Consider the following 22,608-nt stretch of genomic DNA (forward strand, 5'->3'; position numbering starts at 1 on the left):
TCTATATTTTACTAAAAATGTCGAATGTAAAGATGTACAAATAAAATACAAATCTACCCAAATCATGACAAATTTATACAAAATCTATATTCAAACCTATTACTGATTGTGAAAAAAGTAATGCATGGGAGTTTTATGCAACGCTTAATCTCACAAATTGGTATATTACTCAAATGGAAAAGTGTTTTCAATATTATTCTTAGTGATAGTTTGTTGAGGATACATACCTGACATCCGTCATTAAAATTAGAATGATATAAATTCAACAAATTCATGCAATTTCACCTTAAGAACTGTACTGAATATACTATATACACATTATGGGGAGGAAGGGTAATTAAAATAATACTAAATGGATGGCACTGTTTCCAATTTATCTGTTTTATTGAAATATCACACTGTTTGAAATATCTCGAACACCTACACAAAATACAAAATTAAAACAATAATATAATAAATTACCCACCCCTTTCCTGGAAAAAAAAAAAGTACAATGATTGTCAAGGCTAGACAGAAGTCTAATAATTAAACAAATGTAAATCACAAACCACACATTTTAAAATGCTAAATAAAAAGCAAAACTATAAACTGCCAATACATATTCATTGATTGTCATATCCATATTATTCAATTAAATTTACCATTCTTAAATACAATTGTTATAAAAACTTCAAGTACATACACATTGTTCCACTGAATTGTCTTTTTTTTTCCTCCATTCTATTTTAAATCTTAATATTCTGATATATATAAAAAAAAAAAAAATAATGATGCAGCATATATTTTCAGACTTATTGGAAATGCTCCTCATGTTAGCAACTGTACATTTCAGGCGTTTATAGCTTCAATAAAAATAAAATGAAAAAATAAAATTGACCCTTTATGATTTTTCAACATGGCTATATTTATGCCATACTACATCAGTATGTGTAGGGGGGGGGGGAATAATTCTACGAGTTGACAAAAGTTAATCTCTCAAGTGACCATGAAAAACACTGCTTTTTTAGAACCCTATAAAACCCTGAATTTGTATTAGGTCATCTATTGCTTTGTCTTGATTCAAGCAGTAGTTGAAATAGTAGTATGCATATATCTTTATATAATTCTAAAATAATTAGTAAATTAAGTGCCATTCATTTAATATTCTTCCTTTTTAGGATGCATATACTTACTAATTAAATATGTAATCTGTAAATATCTGTAAACCATTGTATATTTCAGGGAACAAGTGGTGGCTGAAATTAAATCTGAGAAAAAAGGTAGAAAATACACGTACAACACTGTGCACTGTGTCATGAGAACATAAAGATGCAACTTTAACAGCATATTTCTTTCAGATAAAATTATGGACAAATAAATTACTATCTTGTAAGTACATAATATTAATGATAGAAGAACTATTCATGCGGCTCTGTTTAAATAGTTAGCAGAGGAAAACTAAAAGCAGCGTTCAAGTTGTTTGACAACACTTCATTAATTTAAGTTATACGAAATGATACATTATAAAGCCAAGTTAAACATTTAACTACCTTCACAATCCTTTTATTTAAAATAGGTTTGCTTTTTTTTTATACAAATTATCTCACAATTCATATGATTTTTTTTTTTAGATAATGTGAAGAATTAGGCTCTTCCTTAAATGGAAGCATGTATCACTTTCCCTTTAAAATGAAATAGGAGGTGCAGGATATACTCAGTTTAGAGGAAAACCTATAAAGTAGCTTTACTGCAGAAATCAGGTGTACACCATGTCCAAAACAATATAGTGTCATTAGACAGTTCCCAGCGTTTACTGGCCAATGCATATATCTCCGCAACGTCAAATAAACTAAATAAATATAATAACTTGATTTTAATACAACATTCAGTGTAGAGACCCATGTTCATTTGATAAAGTGCAACACTGTTACAATAACTAAATTTTCAAGTTAAACAAATGATTTTCCCATGGGGTCATAGTCTTAAAATGACATGGCTCGATTTAGGTTTGCATAACAAAATTTAGGATGTCTCTCTACATTAAAAATGTTAGGTTGCGTGTAAAGGGGAATATTTAACTTCTTGTTAAATACACCGCCAGTGCATATGTGTACTTTTCTGCGTGCATACATAACTCTAAACCTTGTATGCATGCATGAACATACATTGCATTCATTTCCACAGTTCTTGAGAACTATCTTCTAAAGTCCAGTCTCTCACGCCAGGCAAGTTCAACGCTTCACTTTTAACAGATAAAGAATTTACTAGTTCACAGTGAAATTTTCTTATGTGCCTGTACAGGTCTCCAGACTGTGTAAACCTTCTCTCGCACCACTTACAAGCATGTGGTTTCTCCCGTGTATGAACAACAGCATGCCGGCTCAGGTTGTGAGAGTACTGGAAACTTTTTCCACACTGAGTACAAGTGAAAGGCTTTTCCCCAGAATGAGTCCTCTCATGACGCTTTAGAGTGTACATACAAGAAAAAGTCTTACCACAGAGAGAGCAAGTAGGGACATGGACATCATTAGTAGGTTTACTTCGTATACCGTCTTGTTCTCGAAAGTGTGTACTTAAATGAATTTGAAGGATATGTGGACTTGGAAAAACTTTGTTGCAAAGTGGACACATAAATATTTGCCCCCCAGGATTAAGCATGTTCGAAACAAAAGGAAGAAGACTGGTGTCCATGCTGCTTTCTATTTGAACTCTCTCATTATCAGGAGTGATCATCTCATCATCACTTGCCTTGTCATCATGATCCAGCTGTCTTAAAACTGAATCTTCTCGTGAAGAACCTAAGTGGACGGACTCATAATGTGTCCTTACATCATTACTTATGCCTTCTTTCACAGTGCTGTGTTCCATATCATAATCAGTAGTATCTATATCATTTTCATCACATGATGTTTCTTTTTCTACTTTTACGTGAACTAGATTGTTTCTTAGTGTTTCTGATGAAGAGAAGTAGGAGGTACTCAGTGGTTCAGCTCCTGCCACACTGGATTTCACAGACAGGTCCAGAACACAGTCTGAATCTGCTGTATCCCTTATAGAAGTATTAGACCTCCCAGATAAGGAGCCAGCTGAGCTGCAAGGACTAGGTGCTGTTTTCACAGCGGTTGTGTGCGTTTCAGTTTCTGCGCTAGTTTGAGTAATGCTGGTGGAATCAGACGACAACCTCAACCACATGTTCTCAGAGTCAGCTGTCAAATCACCTCTACTTGGAACAATGTTCAATTTTTCAGCCTCACCATCTTCCTCATCACTAGGCAGATCACCTGCCATGTGACTACTACCATCTGAAAGGCTTTCTACTTTATCTGAACAACTTGAAAAGTCTTCCTCTTTTTTTGTGCTGTCTGCTTCTGTCGTAGCTTTTTCTTTCAGTTTCTTTTTGCAGACTTTGACAATGTCGTACATGTGGAGATAACTGGCAGCTGCAAGCACATCTTCAATAGGCAGATCTTTAAACTGGAGTTTCCCTTCATACATGAATTCAAGCAGGAGAGCAAAGGCTGGAGCTGTAACAATGTCACTGTTCAAGTTAACAATGTCTCTTTTGTCCAGCTGATCCTTGTAAAAGAGGTGGAAATACATACTGCATGAAGCCAGTACAGCTCTGTGAGCTCGGAAATGGGCATCTCCTACCAGAACAGTAGAATCACACAGAAATCCTTGATCTCTCTGTTCACTCAAACACTGTAGCAAATGTCTGCTATGTTCTGGAAAATCCATACTGTCTTCATAACCTAAACAACAGAAATCTTGCATTAGACGATTCTTATTAGAAGTGCACTATGGTAAATCTTCAGTGACTGAACCCATAAGAAAAATCTGAAACATAACTCTGACCGTGTTCTTAATTCTAGAGCTGTCATTTTAAAAAGAAAAGACAAGTTTCACAGATCAGACTAAGATTTCATTTCTAACTAATGGACATACTCTTCACAATACATTTTGTGCCAGAGAACAGAAAGAATGAGCAAGAATCTATAACACAAACCTTATTCAATAGGTATAGAGGGACTATGATGTTTGTTATGAAGTTTGTTCACACTTTATTCAGGCCATGCAGGCACAGTAAACCTAGCGGGCAGCTGTTTAAATTATCCCAATACAAAATTACATAAAAAAAGGGAAGAAAAAAATCCTTCAAACTACATATATTTTGCAATAAATAAAAATCTTAAGTTATCATTACAAAACAAAAGAATGCAAAGATTAACAAATACAATCACTTTAAGTGCCCTGTAACCCACATCAATCCTAATCCTTAAGAGGGCTAAAAATAAAGATTTGAGGGCAGCTCACAAGGTAGCTGTGATCAAATTAGTAGGCTGAAAGGACAGAGGGACGAAGAAGGAAGCTTATAAACATCTGATCCAGCTGACGGTGGCCATATGGCAGCTGCTGCCCAGATAAAGAGATTAAGAATAGAGGAGTGCGATTACAGCTGTCTGGCCAATTCAAGCAGCTCAAATCTACAAGTTCTAAATTAGTTTACTAGTACATAAACAAGTACGGAGGATATATGCAACATATATAATATATTCCTATAACAGGTAGATGTACAAAATGTGAACAAAATAGTCATTAGGATGAAGCAAGGTGAATTTTTAACCTAAATAGATATAATAGAACACAACCTTAATATAGGCCTGTTTCTCCAGTCTGCCAGACATGACTTAGCGTAAAATAAAAAAGAAAAATTTGGAATGCTTGAAAGCTGTAACAAGATAATAAACACCCACCATGTACCACAACATACAAATAATTGCAGCATGCATGATTTATCATACAAGAGATCGTCAGAATTGGTGTACAGTGTTAACCTCACCGACAATGCAGCAAAGGCGCACAATACAATCTAGGATCACAAAACAAGTTAATGTTCTAAATAATGGTAAACAGCAGGCTCTTGAAAGAAGCAGTGACCCGGATATTTAAGGTCAAATAAGCCATGATAAAAAGCAGGAAAAATAGATAAAGAAGAAATGACAAATCAATATACAACTGCATTTAGTGCAAGTCCTACCTTTTTTATACATAGACCCGATGATGTACTCCCTTTTCAAGTGATGTATGCTGGTTGTATATTGATCGACTCAAGGAAGAAAAAAAAAAAAAAAACGAAGGGAGGAAAAAAAAAACAGACTGACAAACAGATGCAAAGTGGAGAGGATGTTAGAGAGGAATAAGATACCTTTTCCCCACACAGCTCTGCACACACTAACTCCCTGGCTGTGTGTTAGAATAAAAGGCTGAGGGATGGCAAGCTGTCAGCTGCTCTGACATCATGTTCAGATGGAAATGCTACCTCCAGCTGTGCTCCTTTTAATGCCATATGCTGCTCCTCTACACTCCTGCCACCAGCTTTTTCTTAGGAGAACTTTTTTTTCTTCAGTTTGTATAAACAAAAACTTCAAAGTTTCCTCTTTTCTAAACTTTCTTCACATACCAACTTAACATATGGACTATTATAATTATGGAATTTTCTAACAACTTCACACCATTTTTGATTTCATGTATTGAAGGTATGAACTCCTACAACATGTTGCTTAAAAAATAATACGCTGTGTATGTGTGTTAAAATAATGCAAAACTATACATCTATGTACATATTTATACGCACAATAAGCAATGCTAACTTACATTCCGGCTTTATCTGTACAAAGTTACAGACTGGATAAAATAGATTTGTGTTATCTTTGGAAGAGGCTTTTATTAAATATTATACATTTTATTATTTTAAAGAAATAGAATATAAAATAAAAATTCCAATGCCAGTTTCCCTAGATATTAAGACAGGCTTAAGAGTGCCCATGGAAAACATATACACAAAAAGATCAAGATATTCCTGCAAGTGGCTGATGAAATAACAATGCAACCTCACACTGAACATACACACGGTCCTATTCTGTTTATGCGCCTAACATCTGTGAGTGTCACATAAACACTAGACAATAGGTAGGAGAATTACCACCTGATATTTAACTCGTGCAAAAGTAGCTGGAATCGCCAAGTTGTTTTTCATTTTCTTCTGAAAACAATTTCACATTGTTAATAATATATTGTATCTAACAGTATTTATTTATATGATTTCTTTGTAGCTCGCTTTCTGTAGCTTATGATTTCATAACATGAAAACGTAAAGTATTAATAATCCAATATTTCTTAAATTTTAGCCTAATAATTTAAACTACAAGTCATATTCCAGACAATGGAAAAGTGGTGTATGCAATGTGGAGCAGCTGCTCTTGGCGCCTCCTTTGCAGAGTGGCTACTACCTACCTACAGCAGCTCTGTTGGTGGAAAGCCTTAAGCAAGTAAATCATGTGATGCCCCCTTCCATTACAGTGTGTAACACAGAGCATTACATGATATATGGTACTTCCATAGAAGAGACGGTAAATGAGGCTGCAAGCCTCTGGTAGGGTAAAAGGATGTAGGCCAAACTCTTTGCCTTGCCCCTGTTCCATGACTAAAAGTTTAGGAAAGTAGCTATGCCCACTACCCATAGTCAGCTTTAGAAGGGCTAGGCTGAGTGCCATCCCCATGCTTCCTAATCATCATAATAAAATACTCTATTCACGTAAGCAATTTTTTTTGTCCTGGAGATCGACTTTTGGTCCCCACAGTAAGGGATAATGGTGCATTATTTCTATAAGCCGGCCTACAACTGTGCTTGTGTATATACATTTACACGGAAAAAAAACACTAAACACTTTATAAAATAGAAAATAAGTATTATTATTAAAAAATAATAGATTTCTGTTTCAAACTGAAAGTCCATAATGAAACAATATAAAAAAAATGTATCTTACAAAAGATTTAAAAAAAAAATGGCAGCCCTGGAGTCTTGGGGCCGGTACTCTCAAGGTTTCTAGAAAACATTACAAAGTCTCATCTTCTTGTAGCTTATAGGTGTTCTTGTTAAAGGGACTCTGGCAGCACGTAATGACTGCAGAAACCAACTACAGGCACTCTGTGCATTATGGCACTGCCAATCGTTTATATATAGCTTCTTACCTGCTTATTTTCCATCTATCTCCACTCCCCCCTTTGATTGACAGATCTCACTTTAGAGACAGAGAAGGGCAAAGATAGATGGAAAAGTGTATATAAATGATTAAGTGCAGCATGATGCACCTAGCTTCTGTACTTCGTTTAAACGGTCATTCTGTGCTGATAGAGTCCCTTTAAGTGTGAGATCACTATTAAAGAAATTGGAAAATACAAACTACTAGATGTACAAATTGCAGTTACCAGCAGAAAAATTATGACACTCAGAACGGCACTATGGCTCAATTCTTCTAGTGGCTGATGGTAGGCAAAACTTAATTATACAGCTTTAGGCCGGTTTCACATGTCCGTATATTTCCAGTACCGGAGATAACCCTGTTCCGTGTGTGTCACACGTGCGGCACATCAAGTTCACGCGGACCGGCGCCTGTGAATCAGCGGTACAGTTAACGCTGTTCCCAAGCGCCGGTGCTGAACACTACCCTCATCATGGTTCCCTGCCGGCGCTGCGATTAGCACCAGCAGGGACAATGTTGAGGGAAGTAGTACTCTGCTCTCGGTGTCCCCACCTGTAAAAATAAAATTGCGCTCAGTAAGTGACAGGTCACCGCTCCTGAGCTCAGCTCCGGGGCTTGCTCGTTGGAGTGGCTCATTCTCCCCGGATCCTCTGCTGATCGGTCGAATGGATTAGGGGGACACTTAGGTGAGTATATGGATTTTATTGTATTAATCTTATTTTTACAGGTGGACACTGCGGGAGTAGACTACTACCTTCAGAATTGTCCCTGTTGGTGCTGATCGCAGCGCTGGTAGGGAACCATGATGAGGGCAGCGTTCAGCACCCGGCGGTTGGGAACAGCGCTAACTGTACACTGATTCCCAGGCGCCGGTACGTGTCACACGGATGACACATGGATGCCATCCGTGTGTGTTCAGCGTGAGACACTTTTAAGGACCGTGCATCCGCAAAAAAACGGACATGTCAACGTGTGGAGCACACGGACACACAGTTCGCGGAAACATACTGACATGTACGCAGACCTATGGATTTGAATGGGTCTGCCTGTGTCAGTGTCTCCAGGACGTGTGGAAACTGTCACCACACATACTGGAGATACTGACCTGTGAAAAGCTGCAAGTTTACTGCAGATTTCTTTCCAGTGCAAATGGTGAAATCAGTGGTGAATATTTGTAGCCTAAACTTACATCCTTGTGATATCAAGACCACAGCAAGGCTCAACTAACATTGCAGAATTTCATAGATTCTCATCCACAACTCATACACAGTAAATTTTATAGACAGAAAATCGGCAGAGTATCCAACCCACGTGAACATACCAGAATACCTATATAGAAGATAAAAATACACAAGTGCCACAAAAGTTCCTAAAACTTCTAAACTAATAGACACGTAGCATACGCCAAGCGGGAAACCGGGGAAAGTATGTGCAATGACTGAAAAAATAAAATGACAGACCGTAGATTTCACCATTGGTCATGGACAGGCAGTAGCATCACAGAACTTTGTAAATACTGGAAGAAGGTGGGGCAACATGTTTCTGCAATGAAGAGACCTCAACAATAGGCTGAGCTCTACACGTCTAATTTCATGTGGACCCTCATTTAGTGGCCAGAAGAATAGGCAATCATTAGGGCTACACGCCAACTTGGGCCACAACAGCCATCATGTGATCGAAGTTCGCTTAGTGCTGTGGCTACATCACAGCACTATAGAAGTGAATGGGATTGCATTGCAACACCTACGCTACCGCAACAGTAACAATCAAGTCACAAAAAATCTGACAGTTGGATCTTTTCCGACTTCCTTGCTGTGTTAGTTTTGGGATTTTGCAATGTGACCTCATTAACTTCTAGAGTGCCGCAATGTAGCACAGAGTGAACTTCAGTTGTATGATGGCTGCCGCAGCCAGAGTTACTGGGTACCCCAAGCCTTATGAGCTGTGCCATCTGCACCAGAAGGAAGTAATCCTGTAGTGGTTCCCCCACTATGAAGAGAATATTTTTCTAATAGGCTCTCGCCTACAGTGGAAACCTTCAAAAGGAAGCTGAAGACCCACCTCTTCCGACAAGCGTACAACCTGCAGTAACCGTCGCTCCACCATACCGCTGCACGACCAGCTCTACCCTCACCTACTGTATCCTCACCCATCCCTTGTAGACTGTGAGCCCTCGCCGGCAGGGTCCTCGCTCCTCCTGTACCAGTCGCCGTCATGTTTTGTTCAAGATTATTGTAAGTGTTTTTGCTATGTATACCCCTTTTTCACATGTAAAGCGCCATGGAATAAATGGCACTATAATAATAATAATCATCAATAATAATAGGGCACCTCTAAAGTGTCTTCTTGGAGGAAATAACCCTTCTGAATCTACGCGAGGTATAAATTACTACAGAAGTAAAACTTACAAATCGGCAGCAAAGTATGCACATTTTACAGGCAGATTTTGAGGCAGACTTGTCCTATCTGTCACAGTATTCTCACCGCAAAAGAGGCCATGTGGTACATTATAAATTCCCCAGCTTTAATACAATCTGCTACATTTCATAGATCTACATTCAATTGCATTGTATTGTGCTAAATTCTTTTCACATTGAAAATCATCAAAAAAATAGACATAAAAGGGTTACATTTATGAAACCGGATTGCCTGTGGGTGTGCACAAGGAGCAACCTTACAACCAAGGCTGTGGAGTCGGTAAGCCAAACCACCGACTCAGAAGCCTCAGTTTCCCTGACTTCCGAGTGACGCCACAGCCCTGCCTCACTACTGAGCATGTACATAAAGTGCAGCACAAATTCATCTCAACTAAAAGCCGAGATCCTCAGATCAGGAACAGAACAGACAGTTATAGGACATTTCATAACTTTCCCAAATTCTTATGAAAACATTTACAGCACATACTTCCTTGTACTACTGTACCCAATTTATTATGTATTTTAGGAGTCGGTCCATTTTATACCGACTCCAATTCCAACAAAATGGAAACAGACACAGACTCAGACTCCACGGTCATGCTTACAACCCATTTAAAACACATTAAGGATTGTAATCACCCATCCACAAAATAGGTCTTATCACTGGGGGTCCAAGCCTGTTTCTTCTTATGGCATGGTTGCCAAAAGGAGTTTGGATCTGTGTTTATGCATACACTTGGACACTCCAATCACTCTCCATGGAGCTAATACAAACAGCCTGCTTCAAATTGCGATCAATGGAATGAAGGGCAAATAGGGGCCTAGTAAACCCCCTTCTATTCAAGTGTGGAGTCCCGAGAATCGAACCTTTGCGGAACAACCTTTTAAAATTACTCAAGAGTGAAAGTTTATTATGCTGTGCAACACAAGTAAGGCACTGTATTTGAGAATTACAGATACCATGCAACAGAATAGCCAAATTCGAGTGAATATGTCGTCTCGTACATGAGCATTAGTTTCCCAATGTCACCGGATTTCATGGTGGGGCTTGCACAGCACGTACCTGTAGAGCACAATATCTAAAGTGATCTGACAGAACAGCGGTGCATGATAGTGTTATCTAGCCAGCAATCTAAAGGATTCTATCACACAAGAAAGCAGAATACTCATCCTAAAGTGATGGAAATTAGGAGCACACTCTTATATACAAACACACACCAACGTGCCTGCTTTGTATAGTGCAGACTAAGTATCTGTCATCAAGATGTTAGCATCAGAAAGGATATACACAATTTTAGGGGTAATTTATTTTTTCTTTGTTTTACTGAAAGGGATTCCTAGGTTATTTTTGTTTTTTTTTAAATTACAGTAGCAAACCATGCTGATAAAAGTGAGGAAGCTGTGATCAGCCAAGGAATAACCTCCCAGCTCCAGTGCTGCTGCTTAAAAGGTACCGGAACCAGACCAGAAAAAAAAAACACCAGTCTCCTGATTCGACAGCAACTGATTGGCGTGACATTATCATCACTTGCTGTCCGGCCGAGAAGCATTGCTGGAGCTGGGAGTGGTTTCATGGTATGAGTATAGCTTCTTTTTATCAGTATGATTCCCCACTGTGAATTTTTTTTAAAGGCCAAACAACCCTTTTTCATGTATGTATTTTTTGGCTTAAACTAAAACAACCTACATATCTGCAATTGGGTTTCATTAACAATTTTGAATTGTTTGGCGCTCAACATAGCTGGCTGTAGAATCAGTTCTGAAGGCAGAGTTGGTAACTCATCTTTCTTCTAAGGAACTCTACTAAGCTGATTTATGACCACATCAAAGTTGTGCTGAATAGTGGTTATAAATCAGCTTCGGAGAAGAAACAGTAACAAACTCAACCAGCAAAAGAGCTCACTGAGGGATTCACTATTAACTCATTCTACAGCCAGAAATGTACAATGCAACACAGAGGTTGTAGAAAATAGTTACATTTCTTTTAACAAAACCCAATTGAAAAGATGATCTTTCGATAAAAAATAATTACCTCCACAAATAGCCATACCCTTTAAATCCTTGTGAACTCCATGAATTGGACATGTTTTTCAGATGCAGCCCTCAAGTACTTGATCTAAGTAAGATATTGGGAATTTGGAACCCAAGACAAAATGTTAAACTCTTTACTCAAGAATGACTTGAGGAACATGGCAATTGCTGCAGTGTGTCAGGGAGCTTCACACTGCTAGGGGGTGTCTCTGGCATTAAACCACCACTCCAGCATATTTTTTTTTCTGCGCTGGAGTGGTGTCAATAATCCATGTTTCATACTAATATACTGACCAGCCGCCGTCTTCTACTCTTCCCGATGCAGCTCCAGTCCCGATCCGCCATCTTGTGACCGTAGTTCCTGACTGACTGGAGGTCAGAGGTAACGATCATAAGCTCTCAAAGTAAGTACTTGAGAACCTTATCTGGCTCTCATACACTTACCTTGAGAAGTGACCTCCGACTCACCCAACAAACACTGGAGCCATCTGGCAGGACACAAGCTGCAGAAGACGACCAGAGTGGCACCGAGAACAGTAGAAGACTGCGGCTAGTAAGTAGAAGACTAAATGCAAGGAACTTACATTGGTGACATTACTACCATGGGGAAATAAAAAAAACTGCTGGCATAGTGCTTTAGGAAATACAGTTACCATGTAGGGGTGTACTGATTTGCAACAATGTTTAGGTAGGTGGTACATGTCAAAGTACCTTCCATTTGAATCCAACAGAACATTGCCCAGTTCACCTAATCCATAAATGTGTCATGTCTTCCTCATAAGATGCCTGCATACCCGGTCATTTATGTGATGTAAAAGAAGATGCAATTCCTCAGACCAGGTCACCTTCTTCCATAGGTCAGGTACCCACTGTAGGCACTTTTTGGCAAGTAACAGTGGTTAGCATGGGCAGTCTGACTGGCCAGTGCCTACACAAAAAAAAGTGCTGCACTGTGCGTTCTGACATAGTCTATTAAAGGCAGCATCAACCTTCCCAGCAATCTGCGCCACAGTACATTTCCTGTAGTACTGGGAGAACTGACTAGCTTTTTGCTCTCCATATGCATCAATGAGCTGTGGACTACTTATTTTCCTTCAGCCATTTTGGTAGGAACTAACACTACATCTCGGAAATACTCAACAAGACATTCCCTTGTAGACTACACTCCCATGATGAATTTTTCAGTTTTCAATGTAGATTTCCTGCAGCATTTCTGCACCTATTATGTAAATTACATTACTTGCGTTTTTTTCACTGCGTTTTATCACACCTTTGAATCTGATGTTTTTGCCTTTTCATATTTTAAATGAAGCTGCTTTGTTTTTGATACTTCCTTGTATTTGGCTTTGAGAAAACTTTATTGTTACAGTCATGTGCAGATTACATGCATTTTTAGAGCGTTTCCGCCGAGGAAATGCACATAGGTTTTTTAGCATGCAGATTTTCCACATCTAATGCAATTCTATGAGGAAAAATCCGCACATCAAACTCAGCGTATTCGCAAGAGAATTTAATATGTTGCGAATTTGAAACACGCACCGCAAGTCAGTTTACACTGAATAAAAAACAGCACAGTGGGCATGAGAGGTCTAGAAATCCCATCTACTTTTCTGTAAATGTAAGATACGGAGTCAAAAACTCATCTTTAAAAGATGCTCTGGCAGCGACGTCTTAGCCTCTCTGCTGAGCAATCATGTCTAAGTGACATGGGAATCTAAGCTGTCGTCCATTTTTCCCAGCTTCTAAGGGTATTTGCACGTGACATCTTAGATGCCAGGATAGCCACATACTTTTTGAGCAAAAGACGCTTTAGGAAAATGCTGGCGGTATTTTCTTGTAAATCCTTCTTTGCTGTTTCTTGTCATGGCTTTGCCACCGGCGTCTTTTTTTCTATATTTTAATTTTAGATATAAAATAGTCAGCTTCCAAGCGGAAGCCACCTGAAGAATGGTCAGGGCACTTCTTTTAGCCGCTTCATGGTTTTCCAAGACTGAAGTGGTTAAAATAATTTCATAACATATGTACAGAAAGTCGTTTTGACATTGGTGTGCATATGTTCATTATTTTTTAATGATTCTTGAACCCATTTTCAGGTGGGTTATGGGCAGAATCCGTCTCAAAAAGACATTGTGTGCACATACCCTGACACATCAAAAACGGTTTTCTTCCTATCAGTTATATGTCACCCATGGGCATGTGCCACTTCATCCATCAGCATGTGCATCCATTTCTGCAAACCCCGCTCAGATAAATTGACAGTGGCAGAAATGTCGGATTTGAACAATTTCTGCCATGTGTGCATGTACCCCTAAAAATGATAGAGAAGTAATGAATGAATAATCAATTGTGAGGGGTGTACAATACTACTAATAAAATATGTTATATTACTGAGCAGGTGATATTATTTAGAGACTATAGAAATCTAATACATACAGGTGACGGGGCCCACCGATCCATCCGTATTCAGCTAAGGCTCTGCTCACACTCATCAGAGGCTCCATCATAGGTGATGGGGTGAATAGCTCAGCATGACACGCTATCCTTACCGTCCAAATGAGGGACATTCTGGCAAAATCCAATGGATCCCATTATAAGATAATGAGAGTCATGGTATCCGTCATGTGATGGATCCGGCACTCTAGCATTTTCATTTTTCTGCTCCTATGACAGAAAAATAAAATGAAAACCTTGACAGATGTGTGAACAGAGTCTTAAACAATGTGAAAGAGAAGCCACTGATCAACTACAGTATAAGTTAACTAAAAACTCTAAATATATGCATCACTGGAAAAAAAAGACAGAACAAGTATTTACTAAAACTAAGGAAATCAAAGAAGTTCAGATAGGATCAGTCTGAATGCAAGTGAGCACATGTGACTTCTGACAGCCCGTGCCAGGAGAGGAACGAGGAAACCAATGGGCACAGCCCACCAAAGAACAGCGCTGGTCCAGTGAGTGAGTTTATTGAAGACCCCCAGGTCATAGAAAATTGAATAAAATGATACCTAGATATCTGCGATCTGATGTTTTATTCCAGAGAAATCCATGTTTTTCTGATATGTAAATGAGGTGTTTAGGACTATAGGCCGGACACGGATCTGCATGAGAATCTGCCGCCAGAGCTTATTTTAAATTAGAGGATGTGTTACTACTATGAGACATTTGAAGAGCGGACGGTCCACAGCGATCTTAAAAGCTCATATACATGTAGAAAAACATGGATTTCTCTGAAATAAAACCAGGGCTGTGGAGTCGGTAAGCCAAACCTCCGACTCCTCAATTTCCATGACACCGACTCCACGACTCCCTCATACATGGCTCATGTTTAAGTGATAAATTTACTGTAGCACAGATTGATCTCAGCTAAAAGTCTAGACCCTTAGATCAGGAATAGGACATTTCATAACTTTCCCAAATTCTTATGAAAAAATATTTCCCCCAAACTGCATTGAACTACTGTACCCAATTTATTATATATTTTACGAGTCACAGAAGGTCCATTTTATACCGACTCCACCAAAATGGGCTCCGACTCCACAGCCCTGAATAAAACATCAGATCACAGATATTATTTTATTCAGCTCCCTGTGATCTACGTGTCCATATATACGGCTTAGGAGGGTTGACCCTACTGACAGATTCCCTTTAACTATTATTACACAACTCCTTTTAAGGGAAGCTATCATTAGAGGCATGCAGGCCGAACCAAGGACCGTACAATTGCAGTCAGGTATGTTTCACTTTAAACCACTGCAGCACGTCAGAGAAATCATAGCTTGATAACTCGCCCGGGGACTATAGGGAAATGCGGTTCGCAGACAGCTTCTCCCCACTCGATTGACAGGCCTCCCATGTGTGTACATAGGCAGAGACCTGTCCATCATGAGGAGCCAGGTCTCGCTATATAGTCCCAGGACGGCTTTTCAAATTAGGTTTAATTTGAAACGTAGCACAGGTTCAGAGTAATAATACCTGGAAACAATCCCTCAGACAGCGCCACTGCGGGCAGCCAGCGCCACTGCGGGAAGCCAGCGACACTGCGGGAAGCCAGCGACACTGCGGGCAGAAAGCATCACTGCGGGCAGAAAGCACCACTGCGGGCAGCCAGCGACAATGCGGGCAGCCAGCGACAATGCGGGCAGCCAGCGACAATGCGGGCAGCCAGCGACAATGCGGGCAGCCAGCGACAATGCGGGCAGCCAGCGACAATGCGGGAAGCCAGCGACACTGCGGGAAGCCAGCGACACTGCGGGAAGCCAGCGACAATGCGGGCAGAAAGCATCACTGCGGGCAGAAAGCACCACTGCGGGCAGCCAGCGACAATGCGGGCAGAAAGCACCACTGCGGGCAGAAAGCACCACAGCGGGCAGCCAGCGACAATGTGGGAAGAAAGCACCACTGCGGGCAGCAAGCCTGATTGCAAGTTCCCTAGAATCTCAGCTCCTGAGTTAAGTGATGCCTTTTCCTTAGAAACCAAACTTGTAAGAGCTATCTTGTAGACTCCTGGAGATAGGTGTACATGACGGCTGCCTATACATGTATATATACACATGTACGTATGTGTGTGTGAGATATATATACACACACACACACACAGCTGTTACACAGAGATGCATGTACTCACTACCAATAGTTAACCTACCGATCAATGGGGGAACATACAGAGATCAGCGACCTTGTGGAACACAGCGTGATTACATATAGTGGAACATGCACGGCCAGCCAACACAATAGCACAGATGGAAAGTGCCAAGGACAATCCCACCTAGGTGTCAGCACTAAGCTGTGGCTGAGCCCGGTGACAGCACGCCGCAGCAGGGTCGGGGGCTGCCAGCCGGGTGTCAGGCTCCAAGCAGAGCTGGAACTGGTCTCTGACACCGGCTCCGTCCCCTCATGTCCTGCATCTGGGAAATGAGTCAGCGGCAGCTCGTCCTTGACCCGGCCGGCAGCACTGAGCAGCCCTCCATTACCCCAGCCTTACTCTGAAGAATGCTGGCCACTGCTTCTCCAGTGACCGCCGGATCTTCCGCTACTCCCAGCTTGTTCCGAGCGTCGTGCTCAGCGCTCTATTGCTAAGGTCTCCCCAGCGCACAGAGCCGGGGCGGCACTCGGCACACACATCAGCCTGGCGCCTATTAGGCGGGCCAGGTGCCAGGAAAGGTGGCCACCGAGGCGAGCAGGAAGGGATAGCAGAGGCTGGCAAAGTACCGCGCTTGCGCGAGAGTTCACGGGGGGTAGAGGCGGGGTATCGTCCGCGTCGTTCTGTGGTGTGTCCTCTATGGTCAGCCTTGTGTATACTCCGTATGGCATCTGCGGTCAGCCCTGTGTGTTCTGCCGTGTGTATACTGCCCTGTGTGCTCTGCCCTGTGTATACTGCCGTGTGTCCTGTGCTGTCAGCCCTGTGTGCTCTGCCGTGTGTATACTGCCGTGTGTGCTCTGCCGTGTGTATACTACCCTGTGTGCTCTGCCGTGTGTATACTACCCTGTGTGCTCTGCCGTGTGTATACTACCCTGTGTGCTCTGCGGTCAGCCCTGTGTGCTCTGCCGTGTGTACACTGCCGTGTGTCCTGTGCGGTCAACCCTGTGTATACTGCCATGTGTCCTCTGGGGTCAGCCCTGTGTGCTCTGCCGTGTGTATACTGCCGTGTGTGCTCTGCCGTGTGTATACTGCCGTGTGTCCTGTGCGGTCAGCCCTGTGTATACTGCCATGTGTCCTCTGGGGTCAGCCCTGTGTGCTCTGCCGTGTGTGCTCTGCGGTCAGCCCTGTGTGCTCTGCCGTGTGTGCTCTGCGGTCAGCCCTGTGTGCTCTGCCGTGTGTATACTGCCGTGTGTGCTCTGCGGTCAGCCCTGTGTGCTCTGCCGTGTGTATACTACCCTGTGTGCTCTGCCGTGTGTATACTACCCTGTGTGCTCTGCCGTGTGTATACTACCCTGTGTGCTCTGCGGTCAGCCCTGTGTATACTACCGTGTGTGCTCTGCGGTCAGCCCTGTGTGCTCTGCCGTGTGTATACTGCCGTGTGTCCTGTGCGGTCAACCCTGTGTATACTGCCATGTGTCCTCTGGGGTCAGCCCTGTGTGCTCTGCCGTGTGTATACTGCCGTGTGTGCTCTGCCCTGTGTATACTGCCGTGTGTCCTCTGGGGTCAGCCCTGTGTATACTGCCATGTGTCCTCTGCGGTCAGCCCTGTGTGCTCTGCCGTGTGTGCTCTGCGGTCAGCCCTGTGTGCTCTGCCGTGTGTATACTGCCGTGTGTGCTCTGCGGTCAGCCCTGTGTGCTCTGCCGTGTGTATACTACCCTGTGTGCTCTGCCGTGTGTATACTACCCTGTGTGCTCTGCGGTCAGCCGTGTGTATACTACCCTGTGTGCTCTGCGGTCAGCCGTGTGTATACTACCCTGTGTGCTCTGCGGTCAGCCGTGTGCATACTACCCTGTGTGCTCTGCGGTCAGCCGTGTGTATACTGCCGTGTGTGCTCTGCGGTCAGCCCTGTGTGCTCTGCCGTGTGTATACTGCCGTGTGTGCTCTGCGGTCAGCCCTGTGTGCTCTGCCGTGTGTATACTACCCTGTGTGCTCTGCCGTGTGTATACTACCCTGTGTGCTCTGCCGTGTGTATACTGCCGTGTGTGCTCTGCGGTCAGCCCTGTGTGTATACTGCCGTGTGTCCTGTGCGGTCAGCCCTGTGTGTATACTGCCGTGTGTCCTGTGCGGTCAGCCCTGTGTGTATACTGCCGTGTGTCCTGTGCGGTCAGCCCTGTGTGTATACTGCCGTGTGTGCTCTGCGGTCAGCCCTGTGTGCTCTGCCGTGTGTATACTGCCGTGTGTGCTCTGCCGTGTGTATACTACCCTGTGTGCTCTGCGGTCAGCCCTGTGTATACTACCGTGTGTGCTCTGCGGTCAGCCCTGTGTGCTCTGCCGTGTGTATACTGCCGTGTGTCCTGTGCGGTCAGCCCCGTGTATACTGCCATGTGTCCTCTGGGGTCAGCCGTGTGTATACTGCCGTGTGTGCTCTGCGGTCAGCCCTGTGTGCTCTGCCGTGTGTATACTGCCGTGTGTCCTGTGCGGTCAGCCCTGTGTGCTCTGCCGTGTGTATACTGCCGTGTGTGCTCTGCGGTCAGCCCTGTGTGCTCTGCCGTGTGTATACTGCCGTGTGTCCTGTGCGGCCAGCCCTGTGTGCTCTGCGGTCAGCCCTGTGTGCTCTGCCGTGTGTATACTGCCGTGTGTGCTCTGCGGTCAGCCCTGTGTGCTCTGCCGTGTGTATACTACCCTGTGTGCTCTGCCGTGTGTATACTACCCTGTGTGCTCTGCGGTCAGCCGTGTGTATACTACCCTGTGTGCTCTGCGGTCAGCCGTGTGTATACTACCCTGTGTGCTCTGCGGTCAGCCGTGTGTATACTGCCGTGTGTGCTCTGCGGTCAGCCGTGTGTGCTCTGCGGTCAGCCCTGTGCTCTGCCGTGTGTATACTACCCTGTGTGCTCTGCCGTGTGTATACTGCCGTGTGTGCTCTGCGGTCAGCCCTGTGTGCTCTGCGGTCTGCCGTGTGTATACTACCCTGTGTGCTCTGCCGTGTGTGCTCTGCGGTCAGCCCTGTGTGCTCTGCCGTGTGTGCTCTGCGGTCAGCCCTGTGTGCTCTGCCGTGTGTATACTGCCGTGTGTCCTGTGCGGTCAGCCCTGTGTGCTCTGCCGTGTGTCCTGTGCTGTCAGCCCTGTGTGCTCTGCCGTGTGTATACTGCCGTGTGTCCTGTGCGGTCAGCCCTGTGTGCTCTGCCGTGTGTCCTGTGCGGTCTGCCGTGTGTATACTGCCGTGTGTCCTGTGCGGTCAGTCCTGTGTATACTGCCGTGTGTCCTGTGCGGTCAGCCCTGTGTGCTCTGCCGTGTGTATACTGCCGTGTGTCCTGTGCGGTCAGCCCTGTGTGCTCTGCCGTGTGTCCTGTGCGGTCAGCCCTGTGTGCTCTGCCGTGTGTCCTGTGCGGTCAGCCCTGTGTGCTCTGCCGTGTGTATACTGCCGTGTGTCCTGTGCGGTTAGCCCCGTGTATACTGCCATGTGTCCTCTGGGGTCAGCCGTGTGTATACTGCCGTGTGTGCTCTGCGGTCAGCCCTGTGTGCTCTGCCGTGTGTATACTGCTGTGTGTCCTGTGCGGTCAGCCCTGTGTATACTGCCATGTGTCCTCTGGGGTCAGCCCTGTGTGCTCTGCCGTGTGTATACTGCCGTGTGTGCTCTGCGGTCAGCCCTGTGTGCTCTGCCGTGTGTATACTGCCGTGTGTCCTGTGCGGCCAGCCCTGTGTGCTCTGCGGTCAGCCCTGTGTGCTCTGCCGTGTGTATACTGCCGTGTGTGCTCTGCGGTCAGCCCTGTGTGCTCTGCCGTGTGTATACTACCCTGTGTGCTCTGCCGTGTGTATACTACCCTGTGTGCTCTGCCGTGTGTATACTACCCTGTGTGCTCTGCCGTGTGTATACTACCCTGTGTGCTCTGCCGTGTGTATACTACCCTGTGTGCTCTGCCGTGTGTATACTACCCTGTGTGCTCTGCGGTCAGCCGTGTGTATACTACCCTGTGTGCTCTGCGGTCAGCCGTGTGTATACTGCCGTGTGTGCTCTGCGGTCAGCCCTGTGTGCTCTGCCGTGTGTATACTGCCGTGTGTGCTCTGCGGTCAGCCCTGTGTGCTCTGCCGTGTGTATACTGCCGTGTGTGCTCTGCGGTCAGCCCTGTGTGCTCTGCCGTGTGTCCTGTGCGGTCAGCCCTGTGTGCTCTGCCGTGTGTCCTGTGCGGTCAGCCCTGTGTGCTCTGCCGTGTGTCCTGTGCTGTCAGCCCTGTGTGCTCTGCCGTGTGTATACTGCCGTGTGTCCTGTGCGGTCAGCCCTGTGTGCTCTGCCGTGTGTCCTGTGCGGTCTGCCGTGTGTATACTGCCGTGTGTCCTGTGCGGTCAGTCCTGTGTATACTGCCGTGTGTCCTGTGCGGTCAGCCCTGTGTGCTCTGCCGTGTGTATACTGCCGTGTGTCCTGTGCGGTCAGCCCTGTGTGCTCTGCCGTGTGTCCTGTGCGGTCAGCCCTGTGTGCTCTGCCGTGTGTATACTGCCTTGTGTCCTCTGTGGTCAGCCCTGTGTGCTCTGCCGTGTGTCCTGTGCGGTCAGCCCTGTGTGCTCTGCCGTGTGTCCTGTGCGGTCAGCCCTGTGTGCTCTGCCGTGTGTCCTGTGCAGTCAGCCCTGTGTGCTCTGCCGTGTGAATACTACCCTGTGTGCTCTGCCGTGTGTATACTACCCTGTGTGCTCTGCCGTGTGTATACTACCCTGTGTGCTCTGCCGTGTGTATACTACCCTGTGTGCTCTGCCGTGTGTATACTACCCTGTGTGCTCTGCCGTGTGTATACTACCCTGTGTGCTCTGCCGTGTGTCCTCTGCGGTCAGCCCTGTGTGCTCTGCCGTGTGTATACTGCCGTGTGTGCTCTGCGGTCAGCCGTGTGTATACTGCCGTGTGTCCTGTGCGGTCAGCCCTGTGTGCTCTGCCGTGTGTGTACTGCCGTGTGTGCTCTGCGGTCAGCCCTGTGTGCTCTGCGGTCAGCCCTGTGTGCTCTGCCGTGTGTATACTACCCTGTGTGCTCTGCCGTGTGTATACTACCCTGTGTGCTCTGCCGTGTGCTCTGCGGTCAGCCCTGTGTGCTCTGCCGTGTGTATACTGCCGTGTGTGCTCTGCGGTCAGCGCTGTGTATACTGCCGTGTGTCCTGTGCTGTCAGCCCTATGTGCTCTGCCGTGTGTATACTGCCGTGTGTGCTCTGCGGTCAGCCCTGTGTGCTCTGCCGTGTGTATACTACCCTGTGTGCTCTGCCGTGTGTATACTACCCTGTGTGCTCTGCCGTGTGTATAATACCCTGTGTGCTCTGCCGTGTGTATACTACCCTGTGTCCTGTGCGGTCAGCCCTGTGTGCTCTGCCGTGTGTATACTGCCGTCTGTGCTCTGCGGTCAGCCCTGTGTGCTCTGCCGTGTGTATACTACCCTGTGTGCTCTGCCGTGTGTATACTACCCTGTGTGCTCTGCGGTCAGCCCTGTGTATACTACCGTCTGTATACTGCCGTGTGTGCTCTGCGGTCAGCCCTGTGTGCTCTGCCGTGTGTGCTCTGCGGTCAGCCCTGTGTGCTCTGCCGTGTGTATACTGCCGTGTGTGCTCTGCGGTCAGCCCTGTGTGCTCTGCCGTGTATATACTGTCGTGTGTGCTCTGCGGTCAGCCCTGTGTGCTCTGCCGTGTGTATACTGCCGTGTGTCCTGTGCGGTCAGCCCTGTGTGCTCTGCCGTGTGTCCTGTGCTGTCAGCCCTGTGTGCTCTGCCGTGTGTATACTGCCTTGTGTCCTCTGTGGTCAGCCCTGTGTGCTCTGCCGTGTGTCCTGTGCGGTCAGCCCTGTGTGCTCTGCCGTGTGTCCTGTGCGGTCAGCCCTGTGTGCTCTGCCGTGTGTCCTGTGCGGTCAGCCCTGTGTTCTCTGCCGTGTGTCCTGTGCGGTCAGCCCTGTGTGCTCTGCCGTGTGTCCTGTGCGGTCAGCCCTGTGTGCTCTGCCGTGTGTCCTGTGCGGTCAGCCCTGTGTGCTCTGCCGTGTGTCCTGTGCTGTCAGCCCTGTGTGCTCTGCCGTGTGTATACTGCCGTGTGTCCTGTGCGGTCAGCCCTGTGTGCTCTGCCGTGTGTCCTGTGCGGTCTGCCGTGTGTATACTGCCGTGTGTCCTGTGCGGTCAGTCCTGTGTATACTGCCGTGTGTCCTGTGCGGTCAGCCCTGTGTGCTCTGCCGTGTGTATACTGCCGTGTGTCCTGTGCGGTCAGCCCTGTGTGCTCTGCCGTGTGTCCTGTGCGGTCAGCCCTGTGTGCTCTGCCGTGTGTATACTGCCTTGTGTCCTCTGTGGTCAGCCCTGTGTGCTCTGCCGTGTGTCCTGTGCGGTCAGCCCTGTGTGCTCTGCCGTGTGTCCTGTGCGGTCAGCCCTGTGTGCTCTGCCGTGTGTCCTGTGCGGTCAGCCCTGTGTGCTCTGCCGTGTGTCCTGTGCAGTCAGCCCTGTGTGCTCTGCCGTGTGAATACTACCCTGTGTGCTCTGCCGTGTGTATACTACCCTGTGTGCTCTGCCGTGTGTATACTACCCTGTGTGCTCTGCCGTGTGTATACTACCCT

At 45.5% G+C, this 22,608-nt stretch overlaps 1 protein-coding gene across 6 annotated transcripts; it reads right to left on the minus strand.

Annotated features, from left to right (window-relative positions):
* Positions 1–365: 365 nt before the first annotated feature.
* Positions 366–16,697, minus strand: ZBTB18 (zinc finger and BTB domain containing 18). Of its 6 annotated transcripts, XM_073671431.1 has the most exons (3): positions 16,452–16,697; positions 14,017–14,131; positions 366–3,731 (listed from the first exon to the last, which is right to left on the minus strand). In XM_073671431.1, exons 2-3 carry the CDS (start codon positions 14,057–14,059, stop codon positions 2,152–2,154), a joined length of 1,623 nt encoding a protein of 540 aa, XP_073527532.1. In that variant the 5' UTR covers positions 14,060–14,131; positions 16,452–16,697; the 3' UTR covers positions 366–2,151. The 6 variants fall into 6 exon arrangements, with proteins under 6 accessions (XP_073527532.1, XP_073527534.1, XP_073527536.1 ...); XM_073671433.1 differs by lacking the exon at positions 14,017–14,131; XM_073671435.1 differs by lacking the exon at positions 16,452–16,697 and having other exon boundaries at positions 13,904–14,033.
* Between the last annotated feature and the right edge of the window lie 5,911 nt (positions 16,698–22,608).

Source organism: Phyllobates terribilis, unplaced genomic scaffold (genome assembly GCF_046119375.1).
Source record: "Phyllobates terribilis strain yellow unplaced genomic scaffold, ASM4611937v1 Scaffold_3__8_contigs__length_932513732, whole genome shotgun sequence".
Taxonomy (NCBI): Eukaryota; Metazoa; Chordata; class Amphibia; order Anura; family Dendrobatidae; genus Phyllobates; species Phyllobates terribilis.

Coding starts and splice junctions, on each gene's coding strand:
- ZBTB18 (XM_073671431.1), bottom strand. CDS start 14,059: ATGGGATCCATTGGATTTTGCCAGAATGTCCCTCATTTGGACG. Junction 3,732..14,016: donor GAATGTCCCTCATTTGGACG/GTAAGGATAGCG, acceptor TCTGTTGTTTAG/GTTATGAAGACAGTATGGAT.